Below are 25,350 nucleotides of genomic sequence, written 5' to 3'. Positions count from 1 at the left end.
TGGATCATTCCAGGTGGAGGGCGGCACAGGCAGATGTACCGCAGGCACCTGGTGCTCGTGGATGTTCAGATCCAGGACAGTCACTTTTTATGCAGTAGGCACCGACTTCGCTGGTTCATTAAGGGACTCTCAAAGTACCCACTTGAGTCCCACGTGCCTGGTGTAGCACGGAGGCCTCTGGAACCTCTGCTGATGGGGAACTGGGAAGGTGAATGTGCTTCGTATGTGTGTTCTTCCTACCAAATGGGTGTGTGTTTTCTGTGTTAAAATTTTCATTGGAAGGAGAATGGGAGGCACTGGGGCAAAAATATCTGTACTCTTAGTGTTCCATTAAAAAGATCTTAATTCTTCTAAATTAAGGGAAACATTTACAATTCCTTTCTCTCCATCTCCATTTTCCCTTGCAATGTCACATCCATTCAGACAACTGTAATGGGATTTCCAGAAGTTTCTAAGTTAAGTTGTCAGGCACCATAAATTATAATGGGACATATGTTTTCAAAGCTTTGGAAGTCCCACTACATTTCTTTTCCTTTCCATTTATTTAATGAATAAGGTAGGTAGCTAGAACAAACTTCTGTTTTAAAGACCCCGAATGCCAGGTTCTGAAAACCTTTTTTAGATGTTACATCTGTCATTTTCAAGGGCTATGTAGAAAATATTTGTATTTCTGAGGTTGTCTTTTTAGATGGTTAATTTGCTGTTGGGTTCTTAAAATACAATTTAGGTATAAGGAAGGATTTCTTCTTTAGAATACAGTAACCCCAAAGAGTCCTTCTACTTAGATTTTATTCTGAGAAATGTCTCTGCAAAAGGTATTCATATTAATAATGTATGTTTCATATCTGTCTTTTCTGGGGCAAAGAATTCATACCTCCACAAAGTGGATATATTTACAGCACAATACACTTTTTCTTCAAAAGTTTGGGGGAAATCCTGATTTTTACATCTGCTTATATGTGCTTTCATCTGTCTGAAAATTAAATATATTTAATTTATATATAAAATAATATAATTAAATATAATTAACAGGATGTCTTTAAAATATTTTATAATATAATTTGGATTTATTAACGTAATCCTGTAAAAATTAAAAAGAACACTTTATAACAAAGGTCATTATTTCTTTAATCCTTCAAATATTTTTACTTAAAGAGTGTTTTAATGCTTCAAAGGTAAACCACAAGGGGCCAAAGCCTCTTTCTTACACTATAAATGCATAGATTTGAACTAACTGTATATTCTGGGTTTTGTTCCCCAGCTATGTGCAATTTGATTAAGAATAGTCTTTTTTTTCAAAACAATATTTATACAATCTAACAGTGGATGTGTAGCATTGTATAAAGATGACATTGCAGAGCAGATCAATTCAGTGTATTGCATTTCTTTAATAAGCTTTCAGATTATAAATAATCATTGTATATTAATGTATTTTCTCAGAGGTTCAGTTTTTAAAAATGATTCACTCCTAAATCCTAATACTGAAAATATTTATGCATGCACTTATGTTTAGCTTTCCTAGCGGCACATCTTGAATAAATCAACATTTTAGTTCAGAGTGTATTTTTGCAGGAACAAAATCATAGTCTTTCTGTGATAAAACTCTATTGATGTTAATGTAAGGTTAGTTGAAAAAGCTCAGGAAGATCACATAAGTCCTGTGGCTCACTGATATCTAAATTAATTCCTATTTTTAAAAGTATAACATAAATTAAACATAACATAAACCATGGAGAGGAATAAACCTTTCTCAGCATAGAAATTCTTTCATTTATTTTGAAGTAAGAATCAGCAGAAGAAATCCTTTTTGATGTATTAGATGTAAATTTTTTTCTGAGAATGGACAATAGGCCAATCTCTTAAGGGTGTCTAGAACTACAGATCTGCATGTGTGTACCTGAGTGCATTTCATCTGTATATGTTTCCATGGACCTGATTACGTGTGGCTCACTGTGCGTGCATGCACAAAATATCTTACAACATACCATAGTCCTTGGCTGAGAGGTACAGAATAAAGAAATGTTTCAAGTATGATTTTTCCCATTATAGGACAGTTCCTTGGAAGAGGGGAGAAGCAAACCAAACTGACTGAATACAGTAATAATAAAATAAACTGTAATTGACCACTTCAGCTGTTAACATTTTTTGGAAGAAAACACAAGCATTGGAAAAATACAACTGAAAAAACCTGTTTTGTAAACATGCAATGAAACGCAAAACATTAATCCATTTGTAGATTTTTGGCTAACAACTTTAGCCCTTTCTCGGGTGATGGGACTCTACAGCACATGGTGTGCAGCGTAGGTGATAAAATTGTCCAAAAGTGATGCCCAGCATAGTATTTTTGAAGACTTGGCTTTAAAGAGTTATAAATCCATTGTTTGTTATGCTCACCTCTTAAAACCGTGTATAAATTCTGTGTGAGAATGGTTCCTAGGTTGTACCTGATGTTGACAGTATGTACCCTGATGTAACTTACAGTTGTTACTATCTCCCACACTGCAGTGCCTTTGTAACCTTGCCAAAAGAATGAGAAATTATGAACTAATTAAGCTAGGTGCTGTGCAAATGTACAGCAGAGCAGGATTATTTTACAACATTTAAGCAATATTTAGGCATTTTTAGATGGCATCCTGATGAAGTAAATAATAAAACACACACAAAAAGCTCTTAAATGAAAGAAATGCCCTTATACAATTAGTTATAAATTATAAGGAACAAATCTGAATCCTATTGGATGTCCTGCAATTGACTTCAGCCAAATTGAAATTATAGATGATCTTTCTTTGGAGAATTTAGTCAGTTTAACCCATATAGTAAATATAGGTGCTGAAGGTATAAAAATGGCTGTTAGAAGAAAAGGTCTTCTTTACCCAATTTTGCATTTTTCGGGAGGAAATGTGCTTCCATTGGTGTCACTTGGAACTGGTGTCAGTGATGTTCAGGAGCTATCCGCAGCCTGGATTCATGTTATGCTGGGACAGAAATCTTCTAGTAACTGCTTTTGTGCACAACATTAAAATGACAGAGCCTAGCTGATTCTTGGGACTTGCTTATGGCTATGGGAATAAAAGCAAATCCTCTTTAGATCCTCTTGAAACGTAGAATTTTTGGAAAAAAGTTGTTTTGGAAAAAACCTTGTTTTAGAATTATGGCTTAAAGGTTCATTTGGTATTTCTGTTAGAAGTTTTATATTAAACAGAGTTCTTGTTTATTCTCATCTTCAAATTATTCTCACATTCAAATAATGCAAGTCTGTAGGGGAAAAAAAATCTGTTGAAGAGCTTCATTGGAACAGGCATGGATGCTCCTCTCCAGAGTAAGGCACAAGAAATTGTCTGTCAGAGAAAGCATGGTGTTTCTGCCCTGCTTTATCCTGGAGACTGCAGGGGAGCCTCCTGCTTGGCATTCTGGGCTTGGGAAATTTACGGAGCCCACTGGAAACTCTTCTTTAGTAATGTCTCAGTCGACTTGTACAGGAAAAAGGACCTTACATTTCAGGCACTAGTTTATAATCTTCACCATCAAAAGGTTACTTGAAGTAAGGTCATTTTAGTCATTGGATTTCTTTTGTCTTTCATATTTTTTTTTCACTCTTTCTATCATTCACTGTCATTTTGCCAGCAATATAGAATTCATTAATTTTTCTTTTGTTCCCAGCTTGTTTTTTTTTGCTCTACAGTTGTGGTCTTTTAATAAACCAGAACTTCTTAACTCTTTTAGATTTTTTACTTTTGCATTTTGATCTATCATTTTTCTATAGAAATCTATTCCTTTTCCCCTGTCAATTTCTCTTCTTTCCTCTTATTTGCCTGAACCTTGTTACAAGGACCTAGGTTACTCTCTGTTTATTGAAATTATGCCTTGGTAGAACTCTGTTGGCCTCAGTAGGTTCACACAGAAGGAATAAAATCCATTTTGCTTTTTCTTGCTTATCCATTTCAGTTTCCAGGTTCCTGTTTTCTTTTCAGTGTGAAGTGATTCTGTCTGTATAGGAAGAATTGTGGTATTCAGACACACATGAATGTTCTGGCATTTTAGGGCCCATTTCCTGGTTTACTGAATAAAGAACAGTCTGGACTTAAGTCCTGCATTCAGCCCTGGGAATTAATTGAAGTGTGAACCTGAATCTCCATTTCCTGATGCAGGTACAACCTGAGCATTGAAGTGGCACAAAACTAGGATAAGCATACCCACTTCTATCACAAAGCAGCAGGAATGAATTAAATTACTAAATTAAAAAAGCAATCTATTTGCACCTCTGGAAATTATTAAAGTCTTAGGAAGGGTAACTCCATTCCTTTCAAAATGTTGTTTTGGTTTTTTTTCTACCCAAGGAAGGGGGAAGGGAAGTGTTGAGTACTACATTACAGCTGTTCCTTCAGTATCTTTTTAATGACTTCTTTCTATGGAATACATTTTTCCTTGTTTTACGCACCTCTGATTGCAATACATTTGAAATACACCAAAGGCAGCAGTTCTCTTTAAATCATTTCTTGGATTAAATGTAATAAGCAAGAAGAAAGAGGTAGCTAATAAATAAATAAATAAAATTTTCAACTTGTGGCGTTTGCTTCAGAATAATCTCCTGACTCTACAAGAATAGTCTCCCCAAAATTGATGCCTCGGCTTTCTAGTCTCCTCTACATGAATCAAAGTTGAGGAAGTAACTAGCATGGTGTCCAGAGCCTTTTCTCCAGCTTTTTTAGCTCTGCCTCTACAGAGAGTTCCTGTCAACCTTGAATTTCTTTGATGTATTGTGACAAATGCTGCCTTGCTGTGTTTTCTGCCCCCACTGGAGTCTCCATGGGATTAGAGATCACGTGCTACCTTAGCTTAGTGTTCTTGACCTTTTTCAGATGATTGACACTGCTGAATGATTACAGCAAAGCAGCAATTATCCACTAGCTGTGTTATGCTCATTTCAAGGAGAAAATAAATGTTATTTGAGATGAGTAATCTAGCCTGTGTCTTTCTGCTAAATAAATGTAGGAGACCTGCCTGTACTGAGTCATGATTACTTTCCATTTGTTGTGTTTTGTGGTACTTTCTGCATATTTCCCCCCGTGCTCTCCCCCTTCTAAATGCTTTACTGTGCTCTGATCCTGTTAGCCCACATAGCTAAGAGAGCTAAATCTTTTGCGCTTGATCAGCAACATAAAATTCCTCAGGCTCAAAGATGGTGGCAGGCATGGCAATGTGTACCTTCTTACATATTTTAAAAAATAAATAGAAGAAATGAAAACACCCTAAGCTACCAGCAGTGTATTTATGATATGAGCTCATAAAGTTGTACAGGGATTTTGCAGTCTAGCTTCCATAGTGTTTTATTGTTTTTTTGGTCTCCTTTTTTTTCCTTTTCCCTTCAGTGAAGTTCCCACAAGAATTCTGTCAAGGTTTGTCTCATAAACAGCAATGAGTTTTGTAAAGTTCCTGTACACACAAAGCAAACAGCAACTTACCAAATGTTCAATGCAGAGAGATCCATGTGTCTCTTCGTGTTACTGTTTTGGAAGACATTTTACAGAGCGCCTGTCTGGCATTAATGAAAGTTCACACACAGAGATGCAAATTTGAAGGAAAAAGAAAAGAAATCTGGCACTCTATCATAAAGACTTCAATAATGGGATTTTGTCCTGTATGAAGGGGTTGTATATCTGTGATGTTACATCATTGTTATTGTAATCAATAATATTACAACTATTAACATTTAGACTAATCAATATTATACAATTACACAGTTATAATAATTATTATATCACTAATGCTGTTATGGTTATTAATATGGTTACTATGTTGCCATAGCTCCTTTTTAAAAGGTAACTTTTTTTGCCTGTAGGCCATCGGACATTGTTCATTGGAGTTCACGTGCCACTGGGTGGAAGAAAAAGTCACCGACGCCATAGGCACCGTGGACATAAGCACAGAAAGAGAGACAGAGAGCGAGATTCAGGATTAGAAGATGGGAGAGAGTCTCCTCCTTTTGGTAAGATAATTTTTTGGCGTAGATATTTTAATAATAAACATCACTATGATTATGCATATTCTGTCCTGTTACGGCTTGGACACAATTAGCAGTGGGGTTTTGGAGAACCCTCCAGAGCCTCTCCAGTCTCTGCTGGAGAGCCAAGATTTGTTCCTCTGATGAAGGGCAGCAGCCAGTGGTAGTCAATACAGGAGAAGTCTCTGTAATTTCTACCACTGTAGGAGACTGTCTGAAAGTGTTCTCGTAAAGGTAGACTGCCACCACCACTGAGAGGGGGTGAGTGCTTTATGGCACCAGCTACCCTCAGTGAAGGCTCTGGAGTATTTGCCCCAAAATGTAGCATAGAGGAGTTGTGGTTCTTTGCAATTAGTTTTGTAATAATGTTGATGTTACTGAAGCTGTAGTGTTTTATCAGATATGAACTGCGATCCAGCTCATGTTTGCCTTTTTCCTTACATGACCCTGTAGTGTGCCATTGTGAGATGAGTCAGCTAACTGAGGACTTGAGAGCAAACACAAAAAAATACCTTTCAATAAACAAACCTGATACAGAACTCTTAAATTCTCAAAATTTTAAATTAAAAAAATATTACAGAGAACAGAAAAAGGTAGTTATGAATAAATTAGTCAAGCTTTGTCTCAAAACATGAGACTATTATTTGCTGTTCAAAAATAAAAAGCACATGTGCTGAAATGTCCAAGGCTGTAGTAAGTGTTGAAAATACAATGGAAGCATGTACAGAAAACAATTTGTCAGTATGCAATAGAAGAATGTATTTAAGTCATGAGGGAAATGTGCCAATGTAATTTCAGGTTACAGAATAGTAATTATAAGACTTTCTTTTAATCTGAGGTTTGTATTATGTACGTAAAAAGCTTTGGAGCAAGTAGATTATAAGTGCTGATGGTTAAGTATATTGTAAAGAGCTTGAAATACTCAAATCTTTCACAATGAATTATACTGAGAATGAAACAAAGTCAAGACTTTTTCAAACTTAGTAGATATGAGTTATGTTTTGAAGACTGAACAGTGAAGAAAAAATTGGCTGTGGTGGTTCTGTCTGGAACGTATTTCAAATGTATGAAGACCCAATACTATATTGAAACCGGTTTCTTGGAAAACAACAAAGTTCATAAATTATTAAAGTAGTTTTCAAAAAGAATATGCATATATACATATAATGTCAGATTAAAAAGAAACAATTGAAAGTTACATTAGCCAAGAAGTGAGTTATCTTAAACTATGAAGCAGTGTCTTCTGTTGAGTCATCTGGTTTTATTTAAGTGCCAGTATGTGACGCATTTTGGCTGAGAACTTAGCTCTGTTCTTTCAACTTCTGGAGACCTAGGCTTGTGTCCTTCCTGATGTCACAAGTAAAAAAATGTGATGGGTTGACCCTGGCTGGATGCCAGGTGCCCACCAAAGCCATTCTATCACTCCCCCATCCTCAGCTGGACAGGGGAGAGAAAAATATAACAAAAACTTGCGGGTCGAGATAAGGACAGGAGAGATCATTCACTAATTACCGTCACGGGCAAAACAGACTCAGCTTAGGGAAAATTAGCTCAATTTATTACAGATCAACCAGAGTAAGGTAATGAGAAATAAAACGAAATCTCAGAACACCTTCCCCCCACCCCTCCCTTCTTCCCGGGCACAACTTCACTCCCGGATTTCTCCACCAAGCCCCCCCAGCGGCACAGGGGGACAGGGATGGGGTTTACGGTCATCACACGTTATTTTCTGCCGCTTCACCTCCTCAGGGTGAGGGCTCATCACACTCTTCCCCTGCTCCAGCGTGGGGTCCCACCCACGGGAGACAGTCCTACACGAACTTCTCCAACGTGGGCTATTCCCACGGGCTGCAGTTCTTCACGAACTGCTCCAGCGTGGGTCCTTTCCACGGTGTGCAGTCCTTCAGGAGCACACTGCTCCAGCGCGGGTCCCCCACGGGGTCACAAGTCCTGCCAGAAAACCTGCTCCGTGGGCTCCTCTCTCCACAGATCCGCAGGTCCTGCCAGGAACCTGCTCCAGCGCAGGGTTCCCACGGGGTCACAGCCTCCTTCGGGAACCCACCTGCTCCGGCGTGGGGTCCTCCACGGGCTGCAGGTGGAGATCTGCTCCACCGTGGACCTCCCTGGGCTGCAGGGGGACAGCCTGCCTCACCAGGGTCTTCACCACGGGCTGCAGGGGAATCTTCGCTCCGGCGCCTGGAGCATCTCCTCCCCTCCTTCTTCACTGACCTTGGTGTCCGCAGGCTTGTTTCTCTTACATGTTCTCACTCCTCTCTCCGGCGGCTGTTTCTCCCTCTCCCAACTTTTTTTTCCTTCTTAAAAATGTTATCACAGAGGCGTTACCACTATCACTGATTGGCTCGGCCTTGGCCAGCGGCGGGTCTATCTTAGAGCTGGCTGGTATGGGCTCGCTCTCTCTCGAACACGGGGGAAGCTTCCAGCAACTTCTTACAGAAGCCACCCCTGTAACCGCCCCTGCTACCAAAACCTTGCCACATAAAACCAATACAAAAAAAAAAAGAAATTAACTGGCTGAAGCTGTCCTTGATAGCCTTTGACAGTTGTACATAAAATAAAATGCACTGTTCAACACAATTCTGTGTTAAGTGAAAATCAGCCTATGTTGAAGAGAGCTCCAAGAGTAGAATAGCAGCAATGTGAAAAAGATAGTTTTGAAGTGCATTTGGCGTTCCCAGCACTTGTCTACATGCTTACTTGTTTGACGTAAGTGCAGGACTGCACTTTTGTGAGTCACATTTTCACTTGTAAAGGTATTATAACTACCAGTTAAAGGGTGTGTAGGTCATGTCACATAAACTATTACTTTTCTAAAGCCCAGGACAGACAAGATATAGGCCAGAAACATGCAAGTCTTCTCTGGATCCAGAATGCTAAAGATACTCTTCAGAATGCCTGGGTGATAACGATTGAAAGGAGCCAAAGACAGAACTACCAAACATTCAGAAAAAGCTGGAAATATCAAATTTTTCCACCCTGAAATAATATCTAAGTTATAAAATTTGAGGATTTTTCCCCTTGGCTATCTGACTCCTGGAAGTTTGGTCAGAGAACCAGACTTTGACTGAGCTTTGACATCTGTCCATCCAGGCAGAAATGTGGCATCCCATAGGCAACAGTGAAAGGGATTTGCTTATGAAGGCAAATCTGAAAATTGTACAGTGATGGAGGGGTTAAGCACAGTCAGAGCAAGCAGACAAAATTATACAGGGATTAATTGTAGTCTATATCCATATCCTTGCTTTTAGTATGGATTTTCCTTACAGGAGTTTCAGACAGGTTATTGTGCTGCCTGGGGAGAAGCATTGCCTTTAGAGACAATATAAGCATAGTTTTTCTATGCTTTATTTACACAGAGGGAGCAACAGATACTTCCCGCAATAAATCTGAATCCACTAAACATCAATAGCTCTTATTCCCCATGACCCCAAGGTTATAACAGTACCCAGAGGCTGAAGGAAGTTGCAAGGAAGACAAATGCAATTCCTACTCTTCATGCATAACTCCATATGAGGGACTGTGCTACCTAAGAGAGCAGATCCAAAATAGTCCCTTAATTTATGAATCATTCTGATTGAATTGAACATGCAGAAATGCTTAGCTCCCTCTCTCTATAGACACCTTTTAACCCATTTCTGCTGAATAGTAGGAGGCTGTATTCTTAGGAACTGGGAGGGAGGAGAGGAAAGAAAAAACATTTCAACTAGCAGGTGCAAGAAGAAAGATAGAGAAAATAAGCAGTGCGAGACCAGCTGATAGAAACCAATGCTTTGAAGTAAGTCAGAAAAATGCATTAGGATTTTTATGATACAAGAGAATAAATTAGCACTGTTTTGAAGCAGTGCAGTAAAAGAAGGTATAATAAAAGCCAAAGATGCAACAACTGAATAATAGAGATGCTGGAACAAGTAAAGGCCTGAAATATTCAGACATGAAGTGCTCCAGACTGCTCAGTTAACCAAGCATGGGATGAAACATTATTTTTTTGTCATAATTTGTAACTGTACAATTTATTATTTCATCTGTGAAGTGCCATTAGGCACAGATCTTGCTCTGCTATCGCTGCTTGAGGGAGATGCATGGTGCATGTAGTGCTGTGGGGCTGTGCAGGCCCCACTCAGAGTGGACAGGTGCCACTTGGTTCCTGTCTGGTGAAAAACAATTTCTTAAACAGTCTTCTTTGTATCAACATTGCTAGAAAACACCTGTATTCAATGTAATACCCATGGCTGGAAGCTTCCTGGTAATCCCTTTGAATCCTGGCTGGGAAAGCTGTACCAGCTGCTTTCTGAGGGAAAGTTTTTGCAGAGAATAGATTCTTTAGAATGTTCTGACGGCAGCTCATAAGCTTTTTTTTTTTTTTTTTTTTTTGATCTCCTACTGTCACTTTTCAAAAATAACCCGAGTATTCTCAGTGTGCAGATTCAGCACTTGTAGGCAAATAATATGTAGAATATGTAGTTAGTGGAACAAAAAGGAGTCCTGTCCTTTGGGGGCACAGATCAATTACTCAAGTTTTATTTTTGTTTTCCTCACACCTGGTTCTCGCTGTCTGTCTGTTGGCTCTTGATGAGATGAGGTTGTACAAGTTGTTTCCATTTTGCCATGATGATGTGCCTTTGAACTGCGTAATTTGCAGATTACATGGCTTGCTCATGGAGAGGCTTTTTTGGGTAGTAAAAATTGTAAATGAAGTGATTTTAAGATCTAGAATTCCACCACCTTGCCTCATAATTTTTTGGAAGAAAAGGAGAAATCCAGTGAAATTATCCACTTTAATTAAAAATGCAGTAATGCTGTTTGCTTTATTGAAGAGATTTACCGTTCCCAGCTGAAATGCTGCTGTTGTAATGTAGGTTCCAGTTTCATGCCCACTTTAAGCTCCTCTCCTCCCCAGCTCTTCTTGTGGGGCAAGTATTGTGGCTGCTCTGTGAGTTAAATTAGGGAATTGATGCAAATTAAACCTCGTTTGACAAAAAAGCTGTTTCTAGCCTAGAGCAGCTCCTTGGTGCTGTTTACTGGGGGGGCGATGGGTGCCAGCCCTGCTGGGCTGCAGGGCCACAAGCTGGCTGGGACTGCTCCATCAGCACTGTGGGTCATGGTGGCACTGAAAGTCTGGTGCAGATTTCCCTTTGGCTGGGAGGGTTGCTCTGGCTTGGTATGCAAGTGGATTTCAGTGGCGATTTTCAGTGGTTTTTTTGATGTCTGTTTTTTGCCTGTAACCAGTGAAACAACTCTCTTGTACTTGCAATTAACAATTTAAAGATATTTATGTTTCTGTTTTAAAATGGGGTAGAATAGGAAGACTTTAGCTCTCAGCAGGGTGTCTTTAAGGCCAGGTTTTGTGAGGGTGAAGTGAATACAGCTGAGAGGACTGGGGTTTGATTTCAGCCTCCTGTGGTGTCTTCTAGGACTAGGCACTGTGGGCTTGTGCAAGGTTTGGTTGGTTCTTTTAAGAAATCTGGCTTTAATAATCTCTACTTTTAAAAGAGGCTTAAATTTGTAATTCATGATATTGCATGTGGCAAGGGAAGCTGAGCAGCCCTGGAGGTAAGCCTAACAGAGGACTGTATGCACGGTTCAGGAAAGGCTTTCCAAAGGTAATGCAAGTGAAAAAGTGAATTGCAAAGGGGCACTTTTCTTGGTTACTAGAGGGGCTTGAAGAAAGTATAATGAAAGGACTCAGCTGACTATTTGGTAGCTAACCTCAAACCTTGAAGGGGTATTAATGGGGCAAATCTAATTTTTTTGTGAAGAGTATGGCTGTTAAGAGAATTCTTCTACCCTTAACTATGGACTTTGTCTGCTGAAGGATGAACTTGGAAATTTGAATCTCTGGGCAGCTGTGGAACAGATTGCAGCAAATCTGGATTAAAATAATGTATCATAACTGCAGTTTTAAGAGTCTAACAAAAAGAAGAGAATTGAAGCTTGGGAATTGTCTATGTTGTCAGATCCAAAAGATAACATTATTTGTCATAGCCCTGAGGTGATGAAAACAATTCATGTGAAGAAAATGCAGAGAGGACTTCCTGAAAACAAGATTATACATATAGGGATAAAGTGCTAGAGGAGCTAGCAAGGGAATAATTTCTCCCAACATAACACATGGTTTCTAAGGTCTGTGGAGAGATTTTCAGAAGTGTGCTGTATGGCCATTTACTGTTTTATGTGGACTTCAGTAATTTAAATTTTGTTTTAATTTTTACCATGTTTTCTAATAAAAAAAAAAAGGTAATTTATGATCCCTACCTTTACTGGTTGCTGAGCTGAAGGGCAAAGTCCAATCTGCACAGGAAGGAGGTGTCGGGGAGCCCCCATCCACCCCTTCTTAGTGAGTGCAAGCAAGAGGCTGGTGAATGTTTTGTCTCTGTGTGAAATGATCCTTTCTTTTCTGTGATCCTGTGAATTTTTCACACCATTTCCCCTTTGTTTGAAAGGAGTTATTACAGATATAAACTGTGTTACGCCACTTCACACCCTGTCTGCAGCCTGTCCTGTGCGGTGAGCAATAAAAAAAAAGTTTGTATATTTATTATTACTGTAATGTGAATGTACAAGAGCATGAGGCATGGATTAAATCTTGTCTATGATGTTTGCAATCTTACGTGAACTTCTGTAATGTAAATTTTATTTTAACATTTAGCATGTAGAAAAAGTAATTTTTCACCCCTACATCTACTGACCCCAATAAGAAGTATTAGCCTACTCTTACTACCCTTAAATGCAGATTCTCAACAGGCTTAGAAATACAGAAACCTGTTCTGACAATTGAGCTAATAGAGTGTTACCAGAAATACATCTTTGCAGTCTTTCTAGAGTTTATCAAGAGCAGAGGACAGAATCTGGATACATTTTATACCTACCCAAGGCTGTGTTTTTGCTTGAGGTGTGGCTTGGACAGATTGCCTGCTGTTCTGCCTGATGGCAGGGCAGTTTGTTTCAGGCGAAATCCTGGCACGCATTGAGGAGGAGATGTGGATCACTCTGAATATGCAGTGGAGCAGGTTGTCTGCTGGGCTGAATTTATGTGGAGGGACTGAATGATCCTGCTCTCTTACCCCAGCCCAAGTCTTGATTTCACCTTGTTCCCTTAGGCAAGAGGGAGCAGTCCTGACCCAGAATTGTGGTTGCACTTAGGGACATTTTAAATGGGGGAAGTGCCAGTTACGGTTCTTTCCTACATGTGTTTTGCAAGGTGGGATAGTGATGTAGGCCACCATTCCCACCTGCCTGCACTCAGCGCTGTTCAAGGGGGCAGCTCCTCAGGTTGCCCTCTGGGAATTAGGTTATTAGCAGTTCTGGCTTTCAGTACTGCTGTTTTGGCATGTCTGTGCCCATATCTTGCATTTGTTTTAGGGATGTTAATGACTTTACAAAGAGTTATAGTAGTGAGCAGTATGTCGGGTTGCTGCAGGGTTACTTTCTGCAGCACTGAATCCCCGTGTGAATTTGTGCTTTCAACAATAGTGTATCCGCCAGGTCTTAATTTTTACCCTTTTAACAGTACAGTGGAGTTCTACAGATTTTTAAACTTGGAATACTCAGGTTTTCCATGCATGCAGTGAATTTGAGGTATCAGAGGTAGTTTGGATGTCTGTGTGAGGGCTGCACGAATGATGTGAGCAGAAGCCTAGAGAAACCCAGGTATAACACAAAGTCTGGCAGGAGGCTCCATGAGCTGGTGGAGCCACAGCAAACAGAAAGCTGCTTCAACTTTTCCTGACTGAGATGACTCATTAGCCAAGCATGGGTGGTTGTGGATGCTACTCCTGCTCCTTTCCTGTACCAGACTTTCTTCCCAGTCCCAGCTGGTCCTGGAGGATTTCCTGAACTGGTGATGAGCCATTTTCTTGGGAGAATCATCAGCTGCTTATTTTGGAACTTTAAATTCACGTTGCTTCTAATATCTCTGTGCTCTGATATAAAACAGCAGCAGTGATAGAAATACTAATGTAACCAATTAGTCCCATTCCTTTAATTTTTTTAGCTTAATCTAGATTACTTTCATTACTTTTTAAAAAAGCAATAATAATGTGAAGGATTTTTTTTTTTATGCTGGCTGTACTACTTGAAATAGGGATAGACAGAGATAATATTCAAGCCAATTTCTGTTTTCCTAGACTTCAAAAAACATTGTGTGTCCTAGTTTGCAAATATGCTTCTACACTGAGGATTAAGTTCCCACAGTTTGACAGTCAGCAATTGAAGTATTCTTTCATACTGTTTTTGAATCGCATATTACTCATTTTCCATATAACACATTGATGACATATTTGGTATTTATTACTCCTATGAATAAGAGCCAAATCCATCTGGCATTGCTCATATGAGTAATCCTGTTAACTCAGTTTTTATAAGTAGAACCAACAGATCTGATTTTTTTTTTATTTTATTGTGTCCCTATTGTTTAGTTCTCCTAGAGTTTTGTCCTTGAAATGAAATTAAATTATTGTACTATAAAGCAAACAATAACTTTTTTTTTTCCTGGTTTCCAGCTTGGTATCTGAAAATCAATCTGTGGTTTGCAGGTTTCAGACACCAATACAAATTACAGCACCAAAGAAAGATAGCCAGAATCTAGCAGCTAGTTTTACTGGTGTGTTAACAAGGAAGAAGAGAATTTAGTGCATATTTTGTCTTTTATATAGATTCTTCACTGTTGTCAGTCAAGTAGCTGTATGTTACACAGAAGACCCAGTAAGAGCAAATCACAGCAGTAAGGTGATTCCTTGTTACTACTCACCTGACTTCAAGAGATTTCTGGTCCTCTGTTTTCCTTCCAACACTGAAAGCGTGCATTTGCATGAGTATCATAACTGTCAAAAAACTGCAGCTCTGCTGTGCAAAGATACTCATTTATTACTTAACAGTAGCTGTTGCTGTAAATCAGTTCTAGTGCTGATTTTATCAAGAGTACAGGATGTTCCTGGCAATGCTTATTCTCAGATCCTTACTGCAGTCCAACTCTCTACCAAAGTAGCTTGTTTTCCATGTTCTGTCACTAGACATGTGCACTTGTCGTTTGCAAGTTCATATCTTGCTGAATTTTGTCCTTCTGGGAAATAGTCTTAACAAGTTGCACGCTTCTTGACTGGAATGTACTTTCTAGTCTCAGATTAAATCTTGATGTTTGTATTTACTCCATCCTTCTCTAGAATGTACCAACATGTGGATGTGAGGAACATAAAGAATTTTTTTAAAAAAAAAGGTAGAGAGAGGCTGGAAGGGGGTCTAGAATAGAGGTTGAAATGGTCTTAAAAAAGAGGACTGAACAGTGAGAAGAATAATAAAAGAAAGGGTGAAGTGGAAGAGGTTGTTGAGGTTCTTTAATGATTTACCAAAAGTAATTTCTGTCCCCTTGCAGTTCCAGTCTCTAGAGCTTAGCAGTACCTGAGCCCATGTCTCTCTCCCTCCACCCCTGTATTTCTTCCTGGGTTTCATTTCCTTGCTTTGTGAAGGAGTAAGTAGGCTTGACCATACTCCATCTTTACACTCTGTTTAAGCAAATAGACCTCAGGTGAACACTGTCATGTATTGTTTGTGTTTCATTGCTCTAGCAAGTTTACTACCAAAAAGGTATATTTACTGCTGAATTTAATCTCCTGTATCAGTGGCCCATTTAATTATTTTTGATCAGTGCTGTATTTGCTCTTTAACTAGCATTCAATGAGTACTATAATCTCAGTTTTTCCAAAATTCAGAGAGCTTGAGGATCCTATGCAGTGATGCTGTACACTGCTAGATGGAAAATACTCTACCTTGTTTTACAGATATGGTTGTAGAACAGACCTTCATTTAGACAATGTTAAGGAATAGCTGAACTGTTCTGCTGGATAATCAGTTGTTCAGTTGACTGGCAGCCTGGCCCCTATTGGCTCTCACAAAGGACTTTTGGTTTCTCTCAGAAATCTGAAATACATTAGCAGAAGAAATAACTATGTATTTCTAGAGACACTGGATTTCATCTAGAGTTTGTTCATTTGAGATTTGCATTTAAATAAGCAAATAGGTTTGGTTTTTTTTTTTTTTTTTTTTTTTTTTTAAGACTTAACAACATTTGAGCTATGAACACTGAATATACACATAGGTTAAGGTGCTCTGTGAGTTCTGGAAATTTTCTGAGTGATACAAAAAAAGAATACTATGTCTCCAAAATATATTTAGTGGTCTGCACTGAAAAGTTATGAAGAAAAATAACTGGTAAGAGGAATGTAAAGGGAAGAGAGAGACAGGAAGAATAAAATGGGGAAGTTGGGACAGATACACACCTTGTTCATCTGGAACAGCCTAACCATGTAGGAACAGTTTATGAAGGGGCAGGGGATGGTAGGTGTAGATAGCGATGTATTCTTTTTGAAGTTTCCAGTTGTATATTGACATTAGAGAGGTTTCTTATGGTGTCTTTCTCCTGCTAGGTAAAACAAAGAATGCACATTTAGTATACCAGCTTTCTGAGCTGAGCTAGATCTGTAGATTTAGACTTATGATGTGGCAAAGTAGTTTTTATAACACTGGAGTAAAAGGCTTTTATCAGCTCTATCTATGCTGCTGTCTGTGCTGCCTTTTTTTCTGTGAGATACCATTCCAGCTTCCAGTAGTCACTACTTCTGTACATCATGTTCTATCTTTAGATGAGTTTGTTTAATTAAGCAGACTAGACAACTACAGTAAATAAAGAGGTCTCAGTCTGAAGGTGTTTGTGTATGAATGTTCTTACAGCATAACTATAGTCACGTTTTCTGTGTGGCAGTAAGTGATACAGATGAAAGAGTCTGGACTGGATAATCTAATGAAATTTTAGGTATTTGCTTGCTCAGGGCAAAAAAATTGGTGTTCTGGATTTGATATTTTTATTTTTCCCCAGATACCCCATCACAAAGGGTGCAGTTTATTCTTGGAACAGAAGATGATGATGAGGAACACATTCCTCATGATCTCTTTACTGAGCTTGATGAAATTTGTTGGCGTGAAGGAGAGGACGCAGAGTGGAGGGAGACAGCAAGGTGAGTGTTTTCACGAGTTTTTAAAAATTATCTGTAGCTATTGGTTGCTGCTGTATTGAGGAATGATTTCAAAGCTGTGGCAAGCTCAGGAACAGATTTTGGATATAAAGCTTAAATAAAACCATAATTTTAATCCTTAGACTGCTAGTATTACAACAGCATTTGTTGTTTCCCAGAGCCAAATGTTTTCATCTGGATTTATGAAATATAGGTCAGAATGAATATCAAGGGAAACAAATCAAAGTAAACATATCATATATATGAATTAAAAATTACTGGGTTTATTCATACTTTAGCTCATCATTTTAAGAAACTTTCAAACTTCATATTCTGTTTGAATCCTCAAGAAACTGATAAAATTACCATTATAAAATGATTAAAGCAAGGAATGTGATTACTTTTGGAGCAATAAAACTTTTACATATTCTAACTATCAATGAACAGTTGATTTTGAGACTTCGAGTATTCAGTGCTGGATTATTTTGTTTCTGCAAATTTAGTGTGATAAGACTGTTTAGACTGCATTTCTGCTGAAAAAAAATTAATATTGGAGCAGAACTTTTTTTTGGTTAATATTTGTTTCCTTGAGCACCTAAATGGGAGATGACTTGGTTAGTTTCATTAAGACTTTACCTTTCCCAGCAATCCTTTCTTCATTTTTCTTCTTAGAACCTTAATTCTCTCTTTCCCTGCCAGTATTTGTTGACAGTGTTCCTCAGTGGTGTCCAGAAGTCTGTGGACCACATCTTTTGGTGTCAGTAGGATAAAAATTGTGGAATTTCTGAATGGATTTTGTGGGGACCTACGTATGTGGGCTGTTTGGCATGAATATGGCTGTTAGCTTTCCCTGTAATTTTACTGCAAATTCCTGCTGTCCGAGAGGGCCACAGAATTTTCTCACCTTCCCTTCCCTTATGTGTCCATAGGAGGCATAGACAGATGCTAAATACAGATCTTTACATGTAGAAAATTCTCATATGGAGATTGTGCTCTAAAATGAATGTAGTAGTGTTCCTAAATAATCTTATTAATATTCAGAGAGAGAAAAATCTAATCAAGTTAATCGTCTGCAGTGTTCTCATACTGATGAGGAATATATAGAACCTCTGCTAGGAAGGGTATCAGCTTCTATTGTGATTAAAAATAAAAATCACTGTGGCTTATGTTCTTTTTAAGCAGGGAAATAGCAGCTTCTTTAGTTCAACTAAAAAAAAAGTCCCTTTGCAAATCATTGAAGAATTGTGTTTCTGAAAAATTATAACAATTTTAGCATAAACATTTAATCAAGTTAGAGTTTGAAAAGAATAGGTGAAATAAAGGAATTTTTATTTAGATTGATCTGTTTGTAATGTACAGCCTTTCCAATTGTCATTTGGGAACAAAAGAATCAAAAATGTTTAACAGAAATGAGATGAGATTCTTGACAAAGGACAGGAAAAAACAGCCAAGAAAACTGTGTTTTTGGAGCTCAGAAAATAGAAGAGTGAAGTATAATAGCTAATAGTAAAAATTTCTTTAGCTTTAGAAAAAAGGTGAAAACAAAGATTGGGGCTGCCATGCAGAAAGAACTGGTCAAAATAAATGATCTTTTTCAGTTTGGATCAAAAAATTTCAGACAGCATTTGATATGAGGTGGCTGGCTGTTAGAAAAGGAGAAGATGGCAGTGAAATAACCAAATGACAAAGGCAAGAGTCAAAGTGCTTTATCTGTGCAAATAAGAGGGTGCAATAATTTCCATCCTAGAAAGCTGAAAGAACATGTGTTTCATGATTATGGTAAATCACGTCTACTGTGAATCTATCAGCTGGGTGGTTATACTATAGCAAACACAGAAACACTATTCAAGAAAGGATAAAAATGGTTGGAACAAACAGGCTTGATAGTCAGATTTCAGAGCTATGCATGGCTTAGAACAATATTTGAAGGAAAGAATAATTGTAGACTTGGAGCTAAGTGGAAAATTGGATAAAATGCAATACAATGGTGTATCATGTCAGACTAACTTAATAATGCTATTTAATCAGATAATTGATTTTTGTTTTTCTGACAAAGAAAAACCAGTGGATCTAATTTTTTTAATGTAAAGCATTTGATATGATACAGCAATGAAACTGTGTTCTAGTGTAAAAATTTTATTAGTGGGTAAGGAAAATTGAAGAGGTGCAGCAGGTCACGTTGAAAGATTAAACTATTAGTGTGGAAGGTAGTGACAACTAACTTCTGAAGAATTAGTCTTAGTAAATAGCTTTATTATTTAATGACAAAAAATAGGTTTGTAGTAATGAAACTTACTGATGATAAGAAATTAGGTATTGTTACTGTAGAATTAGATAAAGATACCATACACAAAGAACACGGTGACTTTGGGTAATAGAAATGGGATGGTGTTTAATATGCAAGATCATATACTTACGAACTAATACAGAGGATCACTTTCAATACTGGGGGTTGATCCAGGACTTAAGAAATATTGATTTGATTAATAGCATGGTATGGAGAGGATACACCCCAAGTTTGTTGCTGTTCCAGCCTTATTATATGTTTTCCATCTGTGTGGATAATGCCACTGGAAGTATTTGTAAATCTTACTGTCTGGCTTTGGACATAGTTCCAGGTAGATGAATTTAAATGCAGACAATACAGAGGAAGACTTGGTCATTAATTGTATTTAATGTGAGTGATGGCACTAAGTGGTTCTGTATTCATGTCACCAAGCTCTGCATGGACTGAAAGGTTGGGTTGACTCTGATGCAGTAAATCTGTATCTTCTTATTTTCAGTTTGATTGAAAGTGCATGCACAGTTGAGCCTTAAATTTTTTAAAAATATCTTGAGCAAACTGCATGAAACTGTGAGACATTTTGTTCTTGGTTTATCAAAAGAGTTACATATCAAAGGGAGCTGTGGATAAGATTTGACTGATGCTTGGTGTTCTTTAGGTAAATCTCTATTCCTATGTCATTTGTGTGGAAGAGCAAGTCCTTTTCTAGTTTTTTTTTGTTTGTTTATTTGGTTTTTTTTTTTTTTCACTCAGCAGTTTCCAGTCGGACTCCAAGGTTTGCCATTCTCCAGTTCCCATAACATTGAGCAAAAACTTTCCTGCAGATTAATTAGTAGGAGCAAGAAAGTGCACTGCTGTTACCGCCTGTTCCATTCCAGAATCTGATTTAGGCTGTCCCATCCATGGAATTAGTTAGTGAGCAGAATGGAATAGCTTAGTTATGTTGATGTAGTGATAAAATTAATTATTTTTTCCCCATTAATTGATTTCAAGCCGGAAGAAATACATACCTTTTAAAATCAATAGTAAGTCTTATAATAATTTTTTTATGTGGCCCAGCTGTACAATTGTGTAGAGAATGCATGACTTATAGTTTCTATTCCAAGAAAAATGGTTCCAGTAAGTTTGTGGAGAAACACACTGAGGCGTAACAGTTGGGCTTATTTTATACACACAATAGTGCAAATTGCAGCTATTAGGAAAGCAATTCTTGTTCAAATCTGTCCTAATAGCCTCTTGTGGTCATGGCTGGAAAGTAGTGCCTGATTAGTAGCAAGTGTTACTCAAGCTGTTGGGACTTCTTTATCTGCTAATATCAAATGAAAATTTTGGGAGAATATCACTACATTTCTGGAACAGAAAAGAATATGTAGTAAGGGAGAAATAGACACTTTGGACCCAACAGGAAAGTGTTTAGGCTTGAATTTTAATGAAACAGTACAGTTATGAAAACAAACCTCTGTCCATAGTTTAGAAAGTAAATTGTTAATAGTGACTAGAAAATGGATGTACTAGGGAAAAATTACGAATATGAAGTGAAAATGCATCTCCCCTGGGTCAAAACTTTCTTCCAAAGAAACTAGGTCACAAAAAACTTAGGTTTGTCACTTCTGCTTTGTTTCTGACATGCTTGTTTACTTTGGTTCATTTTCTAATCAGCATAGGCAGGCAAAAGCTCATGGAAATTTATACAGATTGTAAGATTACATTAATAACATTGACTCTTGAGCAGGCTGTGAGTAAGTACATACTCCAGCTCGCTGCTGCAGACATAACAGACTGTAAAATAGATTATGTTCAACTCAGCACTTTGTATTGTGCACCAAAATGTTGTAACTGAGTATACAGTGAAGTGTGCACACTCTTTTATTGACTCTTGAAAAATTGATGGAGATGACTTTAGAAGATGTAACACATGGATCTGTGTGTATGTGTACACGCACACATCTGAGTAATATTTTTCCTATAGTAACATACCTCGCTGAAACTCTTGTTGGCATGTTTTGTTCCAGCAAGTATGCTATGAGAAGAACTAAAATGGTATGATTGATATACCTGTGGTGGTATTTACCAGTCAAAGAAAATCATGAGTGAAGCTCCTCTTCTGTGTGATCAGACACAACTAAAATAGCTCTAAATGTATTACTGGCACATGGGATGCATGTGAGCTCAATATACAAATGGGGTTGGTGTTGTTTTCTGGGAAATTATGAAAGGCTTTTATTTATCAACCATATCAGTTTAAGGGGTTAAACTGCAAAAGTAAATATATTCTAATTTGTCTTTTTCTCTGAGAAACTAAAAAGAGTAGAAAAAACTTGGAATCCATACTTGAATCTGGATTCCATTTCTAGAATCTTGTACATGGATTCAGAGGGTTGTTAAAAAGGTATTATGACTTTTAAAACCACTTGAACACTTAGAATTGAATGACTATGTGTAAGATTAGAGATTTGTTTGTTTTCTGCTGCTGTTTCTCATTTGATATGTTAAATAAGGATTATCTGACATAACAGAGGAATATTTCTGAAAAGATAAAAGATGATAAACATGACTTTCCCTTGATGAGTAAACTCATGTAATGCTTATTGAAATCAAACCAGAAGTTAATTCCAAATGTAGAGTTCTCTCAGCTGAGTATGATTTATGTTTATGTACTAGCCTGTTGGCTCATTAAGTAACAATGTATAATAATGTGTTTAAACACATAAGTTTTAGTAACAGTAGGAAATTGGACGCAACCCATAGAATTATACTATTCAAATTGATTGAAACTCAGATGAAGATGATCATGATGTCAAGTATGATTATTTGAGCAGTAGCAATAGTTTCCTATGGATTTTTATGTTGTGCGTAAGCTTTGATATCTGATTGACACCATAAACTCTAATTAAAGCTGTTTTTATGATTTAGACTTTTCTTGTCCATGTGTCCCTAGTAAGTTACAAGCTCTGGTTATGAGCCTGCCTCTGTGCAGTCACCTGTCTTAATGAAACTCTTAAGAACATGTTTGTCTTTTATCTCTCATTTAAAATCTGTTTAGAATTGGTCAGTATATTCAAAATAGGTAATATCAAGGACAGACTGCAGCAGTATAATCAGATAAGCAATGTTGAAGCCTATTTACATGAACAGAAGCTAATGACAGTATGGGGTTTCTGATGATATTCTGTAAGAATCTGTGCTTGGATCATTGTTTTTAGGCTATACGTAGCATGATTTTTAAACTTTTTTTGAATCAGCATAAACCAAGATGATGCTACATCAGAAATAATTGGGAATGCCCAAGCGCGAAGGTCATAATCTTATAAAACTCCTCATGAGATTAGAAACATACACAAAACCAGAGGTATGAGAAGATAAAAATGTAGATATTTCACAGTGTCTTAGGAGGCAATAGTTTACGCAGGACAATTAATGCACCGTGTTTGTGATGTTATGGCCACAAATAAGTCTAGCATATTTTTAGCTTGGAAACATGAGCACCATGAGTAAGCTAGGAGCAGTATCTTCTTACAGAGTTCAAGTGCAATTGCAAAATGGAAAAAATGAAGAACTTTTTTTTCCTTCTCACATGCTTCTTGGTAACTTTCCTGAGTTGTTGTAGCTCATCCCTTTCAAACCATGGCTTTGAATTTGATGGGGTCTGTTAATTTGTGTTTGATGTCCATTTGGACATTGCTTTGAAAATCTATTTGGAAAACCTCATTTGCATATGCAAATTCAATTTCACAGTTCAACTCTGTGGAAGCAAATCTTTATGTGTGCTGTGTCCCTCTTGCTGCTTCTCTGGAAGAATGAAAAGGTAAAGGAGATAGCCTGGCTAGGCTGGGAAGAGAAGAGAGGTTGCAATGAAGGGAGTGGAGAACAGAAGTCTGATGGAGAAGGAGTTCTCATGTGCAAAGCTGAGATACAGGAACTGGCCAGCACAGGAGAAATGGAGGGAAAAATGTTTCAATACAAAGAGGAGGAGAGGGCTAGACACAGGAGACTGGAGATTTTGGAGAAGCTGAGGAGTTAGGGGCAAATTGTCTATGCAAATAATGGGAGAGTGATCAGGAGGCAGCTGGTACAGTTAGAAGAAATGGAATGTATTGCGAAGGGAGCAGATATGCTGGTGATGAGTGGGTCACTGAAGTGGTGGCTGCTTGCAGGATTGCATTAGAAGGGGAGGTATCTGGTACGCAGGGACCGAAGGGAGGAAAGTACCTAAAATGTGGGTGCACAGGCTGTTTTACAAGTAGGAGCAGAGCCAGGCAGGTGAGCCAGGACAGCTGTGTTTGCTGTGTTACTGGGCTGCGAGGCTTGGTAAAACTGGAAATTGCTCAGCTTTAGGGGCGTTAAGGCTCTGTGCTTCCCTGCTGTCTGGAAATAAGTGTGAAGGTGCTGTCAAGGTGTGAGACTCTGCTTGACTTCTCTGCTATCTCTGGTCCATATAAAATAGCTGAGTGCTGTTGAGTCAAGTGATAGAGGCTTGTGCAGTGGCCACAGCTGTTCAAACCTTGCCAAGCTGGCAGGCTGCATGGCTTCACGCAGCAACATCTGCGTATGCTTGAAAGACTTAATAACTTTAATTTAAGACACTTTTGCATGTGTCAACAGACTTTTCTGGTTTTTTTTTTGTTTGTTTGTTTAGTATTCTTTTAACATTTTTAGTGTAATTTTTATCAGTAAACAATTAAGTCACGCAAGAAAGTTCATCCAGCTGGCTAGTAAGAAAAGACTTGATCTTCTCATGCCAGTTTCATGTACCCTTTTACTTTATTGAAATCTGTCCAGTTTTACGCTGAACCTGAGAACAGGCAAATGACACTCAAAATAGTGAGATACGATGTGGTTACTAGATTCTGAAGTGCTATTTCATGTCATTCACGTGGCTGTTTTACCTGAATAAGGCCCATATTCTGGGGCTTGAAAGACTGTTCACAAGTGTTTGCATATTGCTTGTGTGTGCATGTATGTGCCTGTGAGGTTTTTCATTTTGATTGACTGAACTTTTAAATGAAAAATAGCCTAAATTTTGCATAGTGTTTTACTGCCTTTATGAGTAGCTTAGTGCAGTAACTAACTAACTTAAACCAAGAAAGATTGTAACAGTGTCTTTTGTGAAAACATTGTGGTGGTGATAATGGTTGCAGATTCTGTGAAGTGTGAATATGTCAATATAGTTACTTTAAATGAAAAATGTCTCTTCTCTGTTGTGTTTAGTCCAAAGTGAAGACTAAATGGAGAAAGTTGTCTCTAGTGTTCTTATTACATATAGCTTTTCTTTTTCTCTACCACAAATTCTTCTCTTCTATCCTTTTCATACTAGTTCTATCATAGAAATATCACTGTATGCCAAAGAACTACTCAAAGTTTTTTTCAAAATACAATAATGATTACTTAATACAGTTCTCTTCATCTCCGTGGTTGGAATTTATCTTAAAAGATGGCATAATACAGCATTATGTGGGAAGAAGCAGGCAAGGGAAGTTTCTCGTATTTCCTACAAAGAAAGAATAAAGTTTAACAATGATCTTTCAATATCCATGGAATTAATTTATTTTTCATTTCTTATGCACAATGGAGTTATAAAATTGGTTGTTTGTACAGGTGGTTGAAGTTTGAGGAAGATGTAGAGGATGGTGGAGAGAGGTGGAGCAAACCATATGTTGCCACACTGTCACTTCACAGCTTGTTTGAGCTGAGAAGCTGTATCCTGAATGGCACAGTTCTTTTGGACATGAGAGCTAACTCCATAGAAGAAATTGCAGGTATGTATTGATGTTGCATTTATTAGTTATGAAAATTAATCATAAAAATCAAGTGCTTACAAGACTGCTTACAAGAAAGCTATTGCATAATAATCAGTTCAGTTTAGAAACTCTTAGGAAATATTTTACTCAGTTTATATTAGAAAATAATCTAATGTCTGACACAACTGGTAAATATTTTTTATTTTTTGTATAGACTTTGCTATCTTCAGAATCAATTTTTATGTAAAGGAGAAAATTAAAATGGAGCAGAGAGGACAGTTTGGATACATTTCATTAGAACTGGCA

The 25,350-nt window shown here is 37.8% G+C and overlaps 1 protein-coding gene across 3 annotated transcripts in view; it reads left to right on the top strand.

Moving 5' to 3' along the window:
* Positions 1-25,350, top strand: part of SLC4A10 (solute carrier family 4 member 10) — a 124,233-nt gene that overhangs the window by 31,072 nt on the left and 67,811 nt on the right. For all 3 annotated transcript variants that reach the window (XM_075028583.1, XM_075028582.1, XM_075028581.1), the window contains exons 3-5: positions 5,840-5,986; positions 16,887-17,025; positions 24,902-25,062. In XM_075028583.1, the coding sequence (XP_074884684.1) occupies positions 5,840-5,986; positions 16,887-17,025; positions 24,902-25,062 (447 nt within the window). The remainder of the gene's footprint in view (positions 1-5,839; positions 5,987-16,886; positions 17,026-24,901; positions 25,063-25,350) is intronic.

This window comes from Buteo buteo, chromosome 5, assembly GCF_964188355.1.
Source record: "Buteo buteo chromosome 5, bButBut1.hap1.1, whole genome shotgun sequence".
In the NCBI taxonomy this organism is placed as follows: Eukaryota; Metazoa; Chordata; class Aves; order Accipitriformes; family Accipitridae; genus Buteo; species Buteo buteo.
This window is presented reverse-complemented; position numbering and strand designations above follow the sequence as displayed.